The 18,702-nt window shown below is 38.0% G+C and overlaps 1 protein-coding gene across 4 annotated transcripts in view; it reads right to left on the reverse strand.

The window, feature by feature from the left end:
- The window catches only part of LOC109112557 (gastrula zinc finger protein XlCGF57.1-like), an 89,857-nt gene that overhangs the window by 56,284 nt on the left and 14,871 nt on the right, over positions 1–18,702 (reverse strand). For 3 of the 4 annotated variants that reach the window (XM_042721186.1, XM_042721185.1, XM_042721184.1), the window contains exons 2-3: positions 9,459–9,560; positions 4,897–5,058 (exon numbers count right to left, since the gene is read on the reverse strand). In XM_042721186.1, coding sequence (XP_042577120.1) covers positions 4,897–5,058; positions 9,459–9,560 — 264 coding nt within the window. Of the gene's footprint in view, positions 1–4,896; positions 5,059–9,458; positions 9,561–18,702 lie in introns of those variants that run through there. The other variant, XM_042721189.1, reaches the window with a different exon arrangement.

The following is an 18,702-nucleotide window of genomic DNA, read 5'->3' on the forward strand; positions in this document are numbered from 1 at the left end:
TCCCTGTAATAAATAAATAAATAAAATAAAATAAAATAAATTATAGCAGGAACCTGACACATACCACTGAGAGCTGCTATCAATTGTTTTTGGCTCACCTACAGAAGATGGAGGGTTTGGACCCTGTCGTTGTGGCAGTGGTCAGAGAGCTCTCACAGGAGCAGGTTCCACAGGCTTTGGTGGTTGGGGGGCCCGCCGTTTTTTAGTTGATATCTGGGGGCTTGCAGCAAAAGAGTGTGAGAGTTTGGTCCCAGCATACACCAGTTCCTCCCCTTTTCTGTGAGAAGCATAGAAGTGGAGATGCTGGAGAGAGGGATAATGTGTCTGGTTAGATGGGCTGTGTCTCTGGTGTTTATGTTGGCTGAAATATGTTGTTCTGGCTTCCCTGGCTGTTTTCCAGAGAGTTGTCCTTGAGTGCTGAGTCTTGGAGCTGTTTTGATATTTGCGAGTTGTCGACGAAATTCACTCCTTTTACATTGCAAGATCTTTGTATCCATCTGTTCAGCCCAAGCAACCATGAAAACATATTAGTTCCCCTTGCTGGGAGTGGTGTTCTGGGAGTTCTGACTGCTCTTTCCGAATATCATTCTTCCCCACATGGATATTTCTTTGTCTTTGTATCCTGTGCTTCATCAGAATGTTCCGAAGTTCCTTGTTCACATCAGAGTCCGTTGCTTGATGAAAGCTGCATATTGTTGTCTGCTCGACCTTGAGCACCTGTTAGTAGCGATGTTAGCAGCTGGCTGATCCAATCCATGTTTAATCACATTTGGGGATTCCTCACCCCGACTTCATTAATGCTTCAAATCTGTTCTCAAGATTTATAGGGTGTGGTAGAATACCAGTATTCACAAGACTTGTCAAAGCCGAATCTGGGGTAGAGGATGCTACGGCAGCAATACGAGAAACTCGTGACAATCTGATGTTCCGTGTGCCTTTGGGTCTCGCTCCCTGTTTATGCCATCGATTAGTGTGCTGATCAGTTTCGGCTTGTTCCTCTACACTTGGTACAAGTGACGTGACATACAGCCAAGTATGGTGACCCATACTCAGAATTCTCAACAACAACTCAGTCGTGGTATTGCCGGCCCGAGACTCAAACCCACAACCTCTTTCCGAATATCATTCTTCCCCACATGGAAGGCCACGAGTTCCCCAAAAGTAAAAAATAAGCTGTTGTGATTCACTAGATTCATGGGACTCACCAGCAGTCTGCTGAGTGTTCCGCCTGTTTTGGAAGTCCAGCAAGCAACTTTGTTTCAAGAACCACATTCTTTTGTAGAAGTTTGCAGCAGTTCATGCAACGGACTTAAACCCAATTGAGCATCTCTGGAGAGACCTGAAAATGGCTGTCCACCAACGTTTACCATCCAACCAGAACTGACAGAACTGGAGAGGATCTGCAAGGAGGAATGGCAGAGGATCCCCAAATCCAGGTGTGAAAAACTTGTTGCATCTTTCCCAAATACTTAGGACCAGGTGATATATCAGTTTTTCTTCTTTAATAAATCTGCAAAAATGTCAACAATTCTGTGTTTCTCTGTCAATATGGCGTGCTGTGTGTACATTAATGAGGAAAAAAAAAAGAACTTTAATGATTTTAGCAAATGGCTGCAATATAACAAAGAGTGAAAAATTTAAGGGGGTCTGAATACTTTCCATACCCACTGTGTGTATATATATATATATATATATATATATATATATATATATATATATATATATATATATATATATATATATATATAGCCACTGATATAGATATATAAATAAATATATATACACACAGGTGCTGGTCATATAATAAGAATATCATCAAAAAGTTGATTTATTTCATTAATTTCATTCAAAAAGTGAAACTTGTATATTATATTCATTCATTACACACAGACTGATATATTTCAAATGTTTTTTTTTTTTAATTTTTATGATTATAACTGACAACTAAGGAAAATCACCAAATTATTTATTTTCTCAGAAAATTTTAATATAACTTAAGACCAATACTAAGAAATGATTTTAGAAATCTTGGCCAACTAAAAAGTATAATGAAAAGTATGAGCATGTACAGCACCTCAATACTTAGTTGGGGCTCCTTTTGCCTGAATTACTGCAGCAGTGCGGCGTGGCATGGAGTCGATCAGTCTGTGGCACTGCTCGGGTGTTATGAGAGCCCAGGTTGCTCTGATAGTGGCCTTCAGCTCTTCTGCATTCTTGGGTCTGGCATATCACATCTTCCTCTTCACAATACCCCATAGATTTTCTATGGGGTTAAGGTCAGGCGAGTTTGCTGGCCAATTAAGTACAGGGATACCATGGTCCTTAAACCAGGTACTGGAAGTTTTGGCACTGTGTGCTGGGGCCAAGTCCTGTTGGAAAATGAAATCTGCATCTCCATAAAGTTGGTCAGCAGCAGGAAGCATGAAGTGCTCTGAAACTTCCTGGTATACGGCTGCGTTGACCTTGGACCTCAGAAAACACAGTGGACCCAACACCAGCAGATGACATGGCACCGAAAACCATCACTGACTGTGGAAACTTTACACTGGAGCTCAAGCAACGTGGATTGTGTGCCTCTCCTCTCTTCCTCCAGACTCTGGGACCCTGATATCCAAAGGAAATGTAAAATTTACGTTCATCAGAGCACATAACTTTGGACCACTCGGCAGCAGTCCAGTCCTTTTTGAAGCGAGACGCTTCTGACGCTGTCTGTTGTTCAAGAGTGGCTTGACACAAGGAATGCGACAGTTGAAACCCATGTCTTGCATACGTCTGTGTGTAGTGGTTCTTGAAGCACTGACTCCAGCTGCAGTCCACTCTTTGTGAATCTCCCCCACATTTTTGAATGGGTTTTGTTTCACAATCCTCTCCAGGGTGCGGTTATCCCTATTGCTTGTACACTTTTTTCTATCACATCTTTTCCTTCCCTTCGCCTCTCTGTTAACGTGCTTGGACACAGAGCTCTGTGAACAGCCAGCAGTCTTCCCCATGTTTGTGTAGCCTACAGAACTAGACTGAGAGACCATTTAAAGGCTTTGCAGGTGTTTTGAGTTAATTAACTGATTAGAGTGTGGCACCAGGTGTCTTCAATATTGAAACTTTTCACAAGATTCTAATTTTCTGAGATACTGAATTTGGGATTTTCCTTAGTTGTCAGTTATAAACATCCAAATTAAAAGAAATAAACATTTGAAATATATCAGTCTGTGTGTAATGAATAAATATAATATACAAATTTCACTTTTTGAATGAAATTAGTGAAATAAATCAACATTTTGATGATTTTCTAATTATATGACAAGCACCTGTGTGTGTGTGTAAATATATATCTAGAAAATATCAATACATGTGAGTATCACGATATTTTGTTTGCCAATACTGTATCGATTCTCAAAAACGGAATATCGATATTTATAAAAAAAAACTATTAAAAAAAAAAATCATAAAAGATTCAAGATTTTATTTGTCACATACGAGTTATATGGCATACAACAAGCAGTGAAATGTAGGTCTGGCATACTCTTTTTAGAGAAAATTAAAAATAAGAGAAAATTAAATACAAAAAATGAATATACGAAAAAATAATAAGAAAAAAATAAGAAAAAAATAAGAAGATGATTAAATACAAATTTAAATACAAATAATGAAATATACACAATATATTAAACTACTACACAGATAATGTGCAGAGATGCTACACAGAAACTGCTACACAGATGATGTGCAGAGATGTAAACAATGTGCAATTAGGATGAGTTGCATAGCTAGGTCATCTCAAAAAAGTGCAGTGTGCAGAGAGTTATTTGGCAGCCCTACACTACCAGAGTCTCTAAAGTGCAGTGTGTTTAATGTCCATATTTAGTAGTCTGATAGCGTGAGGGAAGAAACTCCTTCTGAGCCTCTCTGTTTTTTGCCATCAGACTGCAGAAGCGTCTGCCTGACTGTAGCAGATTAAACAGTGGGTCTCCAGCAGTGGGTGGAGTTTTTAAGGATCTTAACAGCCCTAGATTTACATCTCCTGGTGTGGATGTCTTACAGAGACATACAATGCCTCTGCAAGACATTCATGGCAGTTGTTTTGTGTGGATTTACATCCCGACCGCTAGATGGCAGTCTTCATCTCTGAATGACAGTGAGAGTAACAGGAAATACTAGCATTAGGGCACACCACTAATGTTAGCATTAATATCGCTATTCTCTGCTAGTAATGGAGGATGAAAGAATTGTCCCAGTTCCTGGTTTGGTGTACAAAGCTGAAGTGTGCCGTCATTTGGGCTTTTGTGGTAACTTCCACTGCGGGTCCGTGGTGATGGTGCCGTCTCAGTCCCGCCGCTTCCCGTGTGAAGAGGGGCTCATGTGGGGCGGGTCGAGATGGGCGGTAGGGTCACGTCTCAGCGTGGCGCAACTTTCTCTCTTTTTGGGGGCGTTTTGTGCAGTTGGGGAGGATATCACTAAACTGCAGTGTTGGGAACGCGCTCATAACAGACCCGGGAGAGAAGACAATGCTGAATAAAGTCGTAGTTTTTGATATTTTTGGACCAAAATGTATTTTCGATGCTTCTAAAAAATTCTAACGGACCCTCTGATGTCACATGGACTACTTTGATGATGTTTTTAATTACGTTTCTGGACATGGACAGTATACCGTACATACATTTTCAATTGAGGGACAGAAAGCTCTCGGACTAAAATCTAAAATATCTTAAACTGTGTTCCGAAGATGAACGGAGGTCTCACGGGTTTGGAACGACATGAGGGTGAGTCATTAATGACATAATTTTGATTTTTGGGTGAACTATCCCTTTAAGTGTGCTCCACCTGTGCTAATTAGGCTAAGTATCTGACGCGCTCCTCCCGAACCTTGTTAATAAAATATCATAAAGAATAAACACCAACCTGTTTGTTCTTCAGTATCTATAGAGTGTTTGATTCTGCAGGGTTCTGGATCTCCCATCTCCTCTCGGTCCTCTTTAATAAACTCAGTCTTCACAGATTTCTTCCTGAAGCTTTGATGCTCGTCTTCACTTGTAAACTGATTGGAATATTTCAGCTGAATTTCTGTGTGGAAGCAGCAGATTTGCCATATCAACAAGAAATCAAGAAGAAATCTAGAAGTGTTGTCTCTTTGTAAATCATTATGTCACTATATTAACAGAGTGTCGACACAAAAGTGAGAGTGTAGAGCACATCAGTTTAAAATGTTCATTCAGTAACACTGCACTCACATGAGTGCTAATACACATATTCTATGTGTTTCTAAATAACAGTAAGAATGAACAATGAAAGCATAAACAGAAATCTGCTGACACCCATCGTCATTAACAACTACAGGTAAATAACTACACTAGAGTTATTTACTGTATCGTTCTCACGGTGTTTCTACTGTTTATCAGCGCTGTTACATCTGGCTTTTAAGTAGTTTAAATCAGCGAGACATCTGTGTTCTTCACTGAACTCAAGCGCTTCACACTGGATCTCACACTGTGCTGTTTAGTGCTCGCGGGACCGAGGCTTCATACACACTGGATCTCACACTGTGCTAGTATTCAGACGCACTGTAAAATACTGTTTATTTAGGTAATTGGTATCATTGTATCTAAAGGGTCTCTCTGAGGGCCAAGCCCCCCTAAAGTCGAATCCTAGAAAACCGCCCCGGTCTTATGTCATCTGCTCGGAACGGCTTGCACGTATGACAGTCAGAGGAAGTGAGAAAAAAAAGTGTTTATAACATTTTAAATATGAATATTTTTCTACAGGAGACCTTTATTCACCCCCTGAAGCTGTGTAAGGCAAGTTGTACTTCGGGTACATGCACTTTATTTGATTACTTTTGGACTGTGGGAAAAAAAAAAAAAAAAAAAAAAATTATATATATATATGTATATATATATATATATATATATATATATATATATATATATATATATATATATATATAATATATATATATATATATAATAAAAACCCGCTTACTTGCTTTCAAATGCTTGGAAGAGGAAGAACAAATTTTTATATAACTCCAAATGGATTTTTCTAAAAGAAGAAAGTCATACAAACATAAGATGCTTTGAGGTTAGGCACATGGCGCGCTAGCGCGCGCACACACACACACACACACACACACACACTACATATAGATGGATTATCAGACTGGACTTGTAATGTTGGCTATACACATTGACCCTAACCCTACGGCAACCAAATGAAGTTCTTCAGTCAAGAGCAGTGAGTGATTTTCTCATTAAGATTTAATTTTTATTAACTGTGCAGTCCTAGTGCGAGCGCACTCGAGCAAATGTGTTTACTTGCTCACACGAGCACTGTGAAGAGTTTACAGCCGGATGAAACAGCGCTGACCAACAGAGTCAGAAGGCGTTTCAATCTACAAATCTCCATCATTTACCATGGATTTACTTAGGGCTGTGACGCCGGTGGGCGCGGTGTTGAGATATATATATAATTTATGTATTAAAAGTGTGTGTATATATATCATATTTCAAAACACAACTTATAATAAATGAGGCTCAATCATCTATTTAACAAACGTGCGTGTTTATTTTAGTTCATACATTCATTCAGCTCAGCCTGCAAAACACAAATAAATAGAGGTGTGACGAGATCTCGCGAGAAGGTGACGATATCCTCGTGCACACCTTTCAGATATATTTGCATTACACTGGCTCTTTCACCAGTGGTATGTAATGTAAGATATGTAAGATATTATGTTCACATGGGGCAAGTGGCCGCATGATAAGTGGGAAAATTCTGCGGTTAATTCTTTATCCAGTCATAAAAACAGAATTCACAGTTTAACGCGGAATGTCACTGAATTTCTCAAATTTTGAATTAATTAACCGAAAGTAGGTCATTACACTAAAATCAAATCATGACATGGACTAGTATCTGTAAATATAAAGCCACAAAAGGCGATTTAAGTATGAATTAGGGATGTCCCGACACCACTTTTTCAATATCAATGGCGCAACTTTGGCTATTTGCCGATTCTGATATCAATCCGATATTTTTATTTTATTCTTGAACTAATACTAATAATAATAATAAAATAAATGGAAGCACTTTGCTCAATTAGCCACCTTAAAACATAAAAATCTTTATTATTTTATCTTGAAAAAAAAAAAAAACTGAACAAAGATGCACATTACAAATACACATAATACACAAATAAAAATGAACAGTGTTTTGCAGGTGCAGTAGTATTTAGCAGGAGCATTCAAAAAATTGAATGAACAAGTAAAAATAAAACAATATACACTGAGCCTATTAAAGTAACAGTTTTAAAGTTTTTCAGTCAAGAGTATTGAGTGAATTTCCTCTTTGTGTTTGGTGTTTTATTAACATTAAAGGAATAATTCACCCCAAAATTAAAACAGGTTAGTGTTTTGTTTTTTATATCTTCATGTACCCACACAAAAATGAGTTTTCTTCTTCTGCTAAACATAAACACTTTTTTGAAGAAGGTGAAAAACCATCAGTTGCTGGTTCCCAGTGACTTCCAGAGTATTTTCCCCTACTATCAAAGTTAATGTGGACCAGCAACAGATTCTTCAGAATATCTTCTTTTGTGTGCAGCACAAGAAAGAAATTCATATACTGTAGTTTTGGGACAACATGTGAGTGAATAAACAATGACAGAAATAAAATTTTAGGGTGAACTATCCCTTTAATTACAATGGCAGCATATTCAGTACTGTTCCTTTAAAACCTGCACGCATCTAATATACAGACATGCATCTGTTAATTTCAGTTGTTTACTTTCATTTTAGACATAACCAACTGAGGCTATACATAAACCTTGTGTGTTTTGACAGTATTAACACAAAACATAACTTTCAGTAATCAGGCGCTGTTTGAAGGGTTTTTCGTCTTCGTGCGCACGCTTTGAGGGTGCTCAGAAAAAAAAAAAAACATGTCAGAACAGCACACAACTGAAACATTTAAATAACCAGTAGGGCTTTAAAGCAAATGCAAAACTTTTTACTTTTGTGAATAAGTGCAGTGTCCCATGAGAGGGTCACTGGGGATGTTAATGTATGCAGGGCCGACAGCCGCAAACATGAGGTGAGAGCGATATGCACTTCCATATTATGGGCCATTGTCCGGTTTGAATAGGTCTAATATCTTACTGTACAAGCGGAGGTGCTGATGTCGTGTGAAGGCATCTCCACAACATTATGAAAAATACCACTGTATCTGAAGGATACAACTTGAAGAAAATGGTCATTTGCATGTTTTCTTTTTAAAATAATCTATTGAAGAAAATGGTCATTTGCATGTTTTCTTTTTAAAATAATGCGATGAATATAGGCTAAAAATAGCTAAAAGATGTTCACCTTATCAACAACTTGAAGAAAATGGTATTTTGTTTGTTTTGTTTTTAAAATTTTATATGCTATTCAGCCAGTGGAAAGGAATGAGATCAACTATATTCTAAAATATTTATCTGAGAACTATTTTAGACAGTTTTGTTTTTATGGATTTTTATTTTCATATATTTATGCTAAAAAATAAAGATACTGGATGATTTTTAGCAATAAAAACTGTGTATGGCACAAATAGCATTTATAGTCCATATCTCATATTTCCTTGATGTCTTGTTCCTTTAACGGTGATAAACATGGTGTCACGTGGTGGGGATATGCATGTAAATGATATGCAGATGAGGTTATGCATAGTAAAACTATAGGCGCAGTGAGCTCCATATATGGTGATCTCGGGGAGGAGTCGGGTGCAGATGCACGCACACACAATCTTCCTCTGACTGAGATTATTAAGGGGTTTTTGCGCAGGTTCTGGCGTACGCATGGTTTTATAAATCTGAAAACTTTTGTGCCTACGTACACTTTTAGGATGATATCTTCCTCTGACGACAGTTGAGATTAGTAAATCATTTGACAGTGATTGTGGTTAAGGTGAGTCAATCATTTCACAGCGATTATGAGGACAGCTAAGTAGCCTGAATTATTTATAATTATTGTGTTATTATTAAACGTTATATAATTTTTAATTTCTAATGTTTCGATTACATATTTGTATTGTTCCATAGACATCCCACTCAAGATTCTAATCCGAACTGAGGTCGAGAAATATTTATTTATTATCCGAACTGAGGTCGAGATATTTTTTTTTTTTTTTTTTTTTAATTTTTTTTGTTAGTCTGTAGATGGGGCAATCATAGTAACGTCTCAGAAAAGAGGGACATAAACACCAATCTTTTTTCTTTTTTTTCTTGACAGAAACACAAAAATACGCTCAGAGCTCAAGGGGTTAAAGAACAGGAGGCAATCCTAGAACTGTACATCATGAGAAAGGACAGTTTACTCTATAATAATCTTATAGTAACAGTATTTGTGTCTTATTCTTCAGAAACATCATTAATTTCTGTAGAGCTGTACTGTGAATAAGAATGAAATGAGTTCAGCTTTGAGAAAGAAACAAACCTGTTTGTTCCTCAGTATCTTCATGTTTGATGCTGAACACTTCTGCAATCCTAATGTCTTCACTCTCCTCTTTAATAAACGACATCTTTATGTCACGTGGATCTAAAGAAAGAAGAAAACGTACACTAAATTACAAAGTAACTGTTTTCAGTCCGTGTTGAACTGAGGCATATAGTTTGTTCAGAGACTGTAACATTATGGAAACATTATTAAATATCCACTTCTTGAGCTCTGAGGTGTAAAACAGAACGGATTGTTGGATTGTGAAAAACAGTTCGCTTTCATTTAAACACTTGAAATGTTTAACACACAAACCTTTCTTCAGTCGCGTCACAAGCTCCGAGTTCGGTTCACGGCGCAGCCTTATGACGTCACACAGACGTTCCAAAATAAAAGTCCCGTTCACGCGCTCGAATCAGAAATGCACATAAAATATACATACGAATAATAAAACACATATCAGTGGTGTTCAGAGATGAATTCTTGCACTATATATTTGTTTAAATAATTCCAGTAAGAGTTTGAACCACACGAGGATTCTGAACACTAATGTTTGTGTGCAAAGACCATTTAAGGAGCCAGAAACTTTTTGGAGTGTGTTTATGTCTAATTTTTGTTGAAAAAGTTGTGTCTGCTCAATTCTGCTTTCTGCAAAAAAAAAAAAAAGATCATTATGAAGAATGTTCATAGATCACGACATACTCATAACTCGATTACAAAACTGTACAGGTATTCAAGGGCAGGCTTTAGGAGGGTTTAGATCCTGTCCAGTCACTACCACTTTGTCTTTCTAAACAGCTCATAGTCTGAAAACTTTAGCATGATGTCTAAAAAAATAATATTGGACTCATTTTTTTTTACTTTATTTTATTAGTGTTCATTTATTTTATTAAACTGGATAAAATTTTTTAATAAAAACAAAGGTTTATTATTGTATGTTCGTTTGGCATTTCATTTACTGTATACCCTTTAAATTCTCTTTTTGAAAGAACAGCAGCAGCAGTATGGTGTAACATTTATTTGAAACACATGTATTTGGTACTTGCTACCTTTTATCTTTACTCTTTCCTTTCATTCTTTTCATGGCTTTGGGAAACTTGTCTCGGATGTTTCTCTGCGTTGCTTTTTGCATAACTCCGGGTCGACGACACCAAGCTTTGTTGCTATTTCTTTCTAGGAATGAAACACTGTCTCTACATCTTTAAAGTCTGTCCGCGAGTGATCGTACAGGTGCGGATATATTTGTGCTGCTCAGCTATTCGACACTCCAGTGTGTTCAGGAGATGCTGCTCTCCTTAATGACCTCCGCAGAATGAGGAACGAACCGAGAAAAAAAAAATCGCACATCAAAGAAGGTGGAGTTTCAGAACACACCCACTAATGGCGTAACCACCACGGACCAATGGAATCCCAACAGTGTTAGGAGCCAAACGAACAAGCCGTTTCAAACTGCTGAAACAAACTCAAAACGAACTTCATTTCGGCCTGATTTTGTTCGAAATGACGTCATATCAGTTCATTCTTTGATTTCGTTTGAAGTATATCGGGGCATTTATTGTGAAACTCTTTTTGCACTGATCACAGGGGCATTTATTTATAACTCTTCTCGCACTGATCACATGTGTAAGGTTTCTCTCCAGTGTGAACACCTCTTTCTACACTGAGTGCAAGTGAAAGATTTCTTGGCTCTTCTTTTCTTTAATATTTAAATATGATTTTTTTGCCTCAACTTCACTCAATTCTTCATTGTCCCCATTTTCCTCAGTCAACTCTGAAATAAAAGCTAAAACAATATATTTGTCAGTAACTCATAAAAAAGTGAAAAGACAATATTTCGTTCCTAGATCATTGAGTGATTTATAAAGGAGTAAAAGTACTTTAAAATCAATCCTAAATGTAACTGGAAGCCAGTGTAAGGACCTGAGGACTGGTGTGATATGCTCAGATTTTCTGGTTCTAGTCAGAATCCTGGCAGCAGTGTTCTGGATGAGCTGCAGCTGTCTAATGGTCTTCTTGGGAAGGCCGGTGAGGAGACGGCAAACAGCAGAATTGATAAGTTGTGATAAATCACTTGAAGAAATGTTATGTAACTCAGGGTAACTGGACACAGACAGCATGAGCGCCTCCTCTGCCATGTTGCCATCAAACCTGTCAACAGAAGCTGGCAACGCTTGCCCCGCCTCCGGAGTCTTCTGATTGGTCCTTGCTTTGGAACTGACATTGATGAGCAGCGCTGCGTGTAAAAGTTGAAATTCTTTTAACTTGACATGACGTCACAGCACTCATGTGTGAGGCACTGCAAAAGACATGAGACGCGAGCGTAACGGTCATGCTCATCCGTCAAGCGCGTTTACGTAGAAAAACTATGGAAATATAGCACATTGGATTGGAAAAACAAGTTCTGTGTGAATGGCCCCTAAGAGTTTAGAGTTACACTTTAAAATACTCATTCAGTAACAATGCACACACAGAAGTGCTAATTCACACATTCTATGCATTTCTGTTTTCTGTCTTTTCTAAATAATAAAAAAAAAAATGAAAGCGTAAACACAGAAATCTGATTACACCCATCTTTGTCATGTTGGCTTTACTAATTTGCAAGTTGTCTGAGCAGCACAGCCAAACTATTTTCCCTATTTTAAAAACAAGGCCTTTCGGGTTGACTGTATATTTATTGAATGATATATATATATATATATATATATATATAAACTATTTTCCCTATTTTAAAAACAAGGCCTTTCAAGCTAACTATATATATATATATAAAATGGTGGATATTTAGTCTATATCATAACATAAGCTTTATGTAAATGAATGAATGAATTAAAAAATATCATTGAGCACTGATTACATAAAACACATCATATAAGCATATAAAAGACATAAAACACATTATTGGTGAATATATTTTTTATTTGCATTGCATTTGTGTGGATTCTTTGTCTGCAAAAGAGAAGAGAGCGTGTTTTCCTTGGAATGTGGAGAGGAAAGGGAGAATGTCCTGATGGTCAAGAAAATGTGACGCTGTGGAGGTCTGCTGAGCGTCCTGCTCAGAGATGTCAATGTGAATCAGTCTCTCTTGTTTATTTAAGGATTTATGTAACGTGATCCTGGATGACAATCAACCATTTGTGGCTGACATGTTCTCAAACAAAGGGGGTTCTTTCTTCTCCTGACTGGATTAAGTCTATCAGTGCTTTCTGTGTCTCTTGAGAGGATAAGCAGAGCGGGACAGGAACTGTTTGAGACGCCTGGGCTGACCATTGGTCAGTTTTACGACTCACAAATGGAATGAAGGAGAGTCTTTAGTTTTCCTCTGGAGTGTGGAGCTTCAACAGATCACGTGGCGATTCGATCGTTTATTACAGAGATACTACAGAAATGACAACAGTAAATACCACCTGGATCTTCACGCAGCAGGATAGTCAGTGCAATGGGAATTTAACAGCTTTATTTTGCCAACTGGCATAATTTGTTAAGTTTACTTAATTAAATTGTGCAAACTCGTTGCCCTAATTCAATTAAGTAATCTTAACTCAATTGAATCTGTGATCTGAGGAACATTGAGAATAATTATACCAAAAATCACTCACTTATTTATACATTGTTGTTACTTTATTTTCGTACATTCATTTTCTATAAAAATACTGTGATTTGAGTGTTAACATTTAATATAAGTGAAAACCTCTAAAATACTGTTTTACCAATATTGTTATAAGAGAAATATGTCTTTAGGAATGTTTTCTTCACACAAACGAAACGAAGACTGCGTTCCAATCGACATGATTAATGCTTTCAGATGGAGAATAATTGCGAAGGCCATGCTGCTATATAGTTTCAAACTGAATTTGTGATAATAATAAAAAATATATTTAAAGGTGAATTAGGTAATAAACTTAAACCACACCTTTAACTCTTCCAAATCACTGAAAGTGGATGGTGAAATCTTCGAAAGGAATAGGGCATAGGGTTGATAACTCTGAACAGAACACACCCCAGGTGCGGCGCAATCAATGACGTCGATGGAGAGACATTTAAGAGGGTTTTATATATATAATAATATATATATATATATATATATATATATATATATATATATATATTAAGAGGGTTTTATATATATATATATATAGCATTTGCTCCCAAACTGATTTCAGAAAGACTTCTGAGTAAACATAACGAGTTAATGCTCTACAGCAAGAGAGCTTCAGTGCCAACTAAGTGTTAAGAGTATTTTAGCTCTTTATCTTTTGATGCCGTCTGAGTCCGACTATCCTCAGTCCTTGCATGGGCCCATGGAAAGAATTATGAACACAAGGCCGACTGTCTGTTTAATTATTTCATGCTCTCTGTGAGTTTGTCTCCCCTCTCCTCCCCCACACATTCCTAGAATTCCTAGAAAACTCCATCCTCTCTCCATCTCATACATTATATCTCACACTATATTCCTCCCTGCGTTACATTTATAACACCACATGATAACATGCTCAACATTTTCAGTGACATTACAAACATCACATTTTAAAGAGTGTTGATTTAAGTCGAGTATGACCAAGCTTAATTCTTGAGGAAACCACATCTTCCCTTCTTTAATTTCCTTTAAAAGCCTTCATCTTTATTGATTTCTGTATATTATAGCAGTGTCTCTGTGTCCCATGAGTTCTGCTGTTTTTATTATTGGCTTGGCTCTGCAATCCCTCCTTCCTTCTTCTCTCTCGCTCCCTCCTCCCTTCTGTGTTCTCTCTTTCCTCTTGATGTCTTGCTCTCTCATATGTATTATGTCTATCTCCAAATGAGTTCAAATGGTGAAGTGGAGGAGGGGGTCAGAAGTGCTGGATATGGAGTGAAATCTGCACTGAGAAACTCCTCCAGTGGCCGTGGCATGTTTACATCCTAACAGTACTTATCTCAGCCGTTTGTAAGAGTTCGTTTCCCCCTTTGGTGCGGTTCGTTTGGGCAGGTGTGAAAGCAGCAATCGCACTCGGGTGCGCACCAAAGGCGGACCAAACAAGCGTACCGAGACCTGCTTGAAGAGGTGGTCTCGGTACGCTTTCAAACAAACTCTGGAGCGGTATGTTTGTGGTGAGAACGTGATCCGACCTCAAACAGACCCAACTGCAAAAAGTACTGATAATTTTTGGACTAAACCAGCTGCCGTAGTCAGCTGCGCTGTGCATTATGGGATGAGGAAGTGTTTGTTGACAGTTTTTTTTGTGTGTGTGTGTTTGTTGACAGTTTGCGCTTTAGCATGGCAGCTCATGGATTAATGCACGCCTCCGCTTGAAGTTACTAGCGATGCCCGCTCGCCGTTTGCAGTGCATTAGAACGTTGTTTTCAAGCCGCATCCGCGCTTCATTATAGAAGTGTATTGTTTGCATATTGTGGTGTATACAAACAATGTAATAGATTATGGCCAGGGACAAAACCAGCCCGCGCAGTCGTCTCTCAATAGTTGTGTTGTCTCCGTGTTGTTTGCTGGCTTTTCCTCTTATGTTGGAATTTTCCCGCACGTAAATTCTGACCAATCGAAAAGCAGTTTAGGAAATACACCATGGCCTCCGCTGTCTTTCAGGGCTGTAGAGGTCCTTTCTAGGTGCTAATCCACCATCTGGGCTGGATACGTACTGGATCCGGGTGACTGCAGTGACCATCTGATCTGGATACAGACTGGATCTGGTGGCTACAGTGACCTCGGAATAAGAGAGAAACAGACTTATATTAGCGTAGATGCCATTCTTCTAATGATGTAGCAAGTACATTGGGTGTTATGGGAAGTGTTCCCGGTTCCGGTTTACCTAATTAATGCAGCCTAAAAATCCTTTTAACGGATTTGGATATTAGAAGTGTATTAGTATGTTATGTGTAAGCCAGGTTAAAGAGATGGGTCTTTAATCTAGATTTAAACTGCAAGAGTGTGTCTGCCTCCCGAACAATATTAGGTAGGTTATTCCAGAGTTTGGGCGCTAAATAGGAGAAGGATCTGCCGCCCGCAGTTGACTTTGATATTCTAGGTATTATCAAATTGCCAGAGTTTTGAGAACGGAGCGGACGTGGAGGATTATAATGTAACAAGAGCTCGTTCAAATACTGAGGTGCTAAACCATTCAGGGCTTTATAAGTAATAAGCAAGATTTTAAAATCTATACGATGTTTGATAGGGAGCCAGTGCAGTGTTGACAGGACCGGGCTAATATGATCATACTTTTCCTGGTTCTAGTAAGAACCCTAGCTGCTGCATTTTGGACTAACTGGAGTTTGTTTACTAAGCGTGCAGAACAACCACCCAATAGAGCATTACAATAATCTAACCTTGAGGTCATAAACGCATGGATTAACATTTCTGCATTTGACATTGAGAGCATAGGCCGTAATTTAGATATAATTTTGAGATGGAAAAATGCAGTTTTACAAATGCTAGAAACGTGTGTGTGTGTGTGCACTTTGGATGGCACGAAATTTGGCGGGACTCTGCCCTAATGAGCTGTGGCTGAAGAATAATGAAACAATTTTTAATCGAAGTCAATTATGTTATGCATCAAGAAAATATCAAAGACTGGGTATTTCCCAACCTAAACAAATTTAAAGATATTTATGTTAACTTCAACGTTTAATGTACCTTTAATGTTGAGAGCATAGTGAGAAAATATGTCTGTTTTCATTCATATTCTTATTCAGGGGACATTTGCGCAGAAATGGAAAACGAGGAACTATTTACAGAACTGGGCTACAAAACAAGAGAGACTCTAAGTCAAAAAACATACCCCATTCCAGGACAAGGCATCCAGAGATTGTTGTAGTAGAATAAACAAATAAATCATAAGAACTGAAGGGGCATAAAGACAAAAACACAAGATTAAGACAGATAGATCAGATAAGATCAGATAGCTTAACGGTGTGCTAGACAGGATATTTTCACAAAAAGGTATAATGCAATAATTAATGCATAATGAATCGTTGTTATTAATGGTAAGTTGTGGGACTATTGTCATAAATTGTATACCATTAATTGAACCATTAATTGAACTCTCTACCATCTGTTACTGGAAAAAAGGTATAATGCAATAATTAATGCATAATGAATCGTTGTTATTAATGGTGAGACACGTGAGGGAAACATAAATAAGTTGTGGGACTATTGTCATAAATTGTATACCAGTAATTGAACCATTAATTGAACTCTCTACCATCTGTTACTGGAAATGAAATTACTGGTTGATACAGTGGGGGGAATTATTTAAATCATTTCTCCTGCTGATTTTGTACTTTTGCCCAATGACAAAGAAATGATTAGTCTATAATTTTAATGGTATGTTTATTTGAACAGTGAGAGACAGAATAACAACAAAAAAAAGTCCAGAAAAACGCATTTCAGAAAAGTTAGAAATTGATTTGCATTTTAATAAGTGAAATAATTATTTGACCCCTTTGCAAAACATGACTTAGTACTTGGTGGCAAAACCCTTGTTGGCAATCACAGAGGTCAGACGTTTCTTGTAGTTGGCCACCAGGTTTGCACACATCTCAGGAGGGATTTTGTCCCACTCCTCTTTACAGATCTTCTCCAAGTCAAGGTTTAAGGTTTTGATGCTGACATTTTGCAACTCGAACCTTCAGCTCCCTCCACAGATTTCCTATAGGATTAAGGTCTGGAAATTTGCTAGGCTACTCCAGGACCTTAATGCGCTTCTTCTTGAGGCACTCCTGTTGCCTTGGCCATGTGTTTTGGGACATTGTCATGCTGAAAGACCCATCCAAAACACCCCAAAGCATAATGTTTCCACCTCCATGTTTGACGGTGGGGATGGTGTTCTTGGGGTCATAGGCAGCATTCTTCCTCCTCCAAACAAGGTGAGTTGAGTTGATGCCAAAGAGCTTGATTTTGATCTCATCTGACCACAACACTTTCACCCAGTTCTCCTCTGAATCATTTAGATGTTCATTGGCAAACTTCAGACGGGCATGTACATGTGCTTTCTTGAGCATAAGGACCTTGTGGATGCTGCTGTTACCAATTGTTTTCTTTTCTTGGTGACTATGGTCATTTGTTTTTTTTTATTGTTGACTATGGTCCTAGCTTGTTTTTGTGTGATTGTTAATAACCGCTTTTGTGGTTATTGGATGTTTACAAGGTGAGATCTTGCATGGAGCTCCAGACCATGGGAGACTGACAGTTATTTTGTTTCTTCCATTTGCGAATAATCGCACCAACTGTTGTCACCTTCTCAACAAGCTGCTTGGCAATGGTCTTGTAGCCCATTGCAGCCTTGTGAAGGTCTACAGTCTTGTCCCTGACATCCTTGGACAGCTCTTTGGTCTTGGCCATGGTGAAGTGTTTGAAATCTGATTGATTGATTGCTTCTGTGGACAGGTGTCTTTTTTTACAGGTAACAAACTGAGATTAGCAGCACTCCCTTTAAAAGTGGAAATTTGTCCAGGACCAGTTCCAGAATAAATCACTTTTGTCCCATCCATTGCTTTATCACTGTGTCAATGACTGATATTTCACTGAATGAATCCAGCATAAATATTTGGTTGTCTTTCCCGAAAGGTCACAACATGCACGTGTCTGAAAAATGGAAGTTTCATACAAATTCCGAATGGTAATTGCCAAAGCATGCTCCCAATATTATCACTAAATGCATCACGCATCATACTTCATTGTGATCTCACAAAGTTCCGTTCAATCAATGAAGCTCTCTAAACTGCAGAATGACTCTCTTATTTACTGCACTTATGAGATGATTCACGAGCGTGGCGGGAGGAAGGGGGGGGGGGTGATACGTCTGCAATTGATGATTCATGAGTGTGCAAAACTCCACCACTTTCAGCGGTGAGTGAATTCTGAAAACTCTTAACATTTCTGATTGGCCATTCCGTTGAAAAAAATCAACAGATACAGCCGTGGGGGGAGGGGGTTTAAAAACTTTTCTACATTCTGTTCAGAAGTTTTCACCAGTTGTGGATCATCCAGGAAACGACACACAGTATTAAGATTCAAGAGTATGAAAACTTTTGAAACGGGGTCATTTTATGAATTCAGTTTTTTTTTGTTGTTGTGGAGTATATATAAATATCTGGTATGTGAAATAGCTTATTCAGAACAGTAATAAAAAATAACATGCAGTTTTCATGAGCTCTCTTATTTTGTTAAAGGGGTCATATGATGCTGCTAAAAAAAACATAATTTTGTGTATTTGGTGTAATGAAATGTGTTTATGTGGTTTAAAGTTCAAAAAATACA

The sequence above is a fragment of the Cyprinus carpio genome, chromosome B3 (assembly GCF_018340385.1).
Source record: "Cyprinus carpio isolate SPL01 chromosome B3, ASM1834038v1, whole genome shotgun sequence".
NCBI classification, from domain to species: domain Eukaryota; kingdom Metazoa; phylum Chordata; class Actinopteri; order Cypriniformes; family Cyprinidae; genus Cyprinus; species Cyprinus carpio.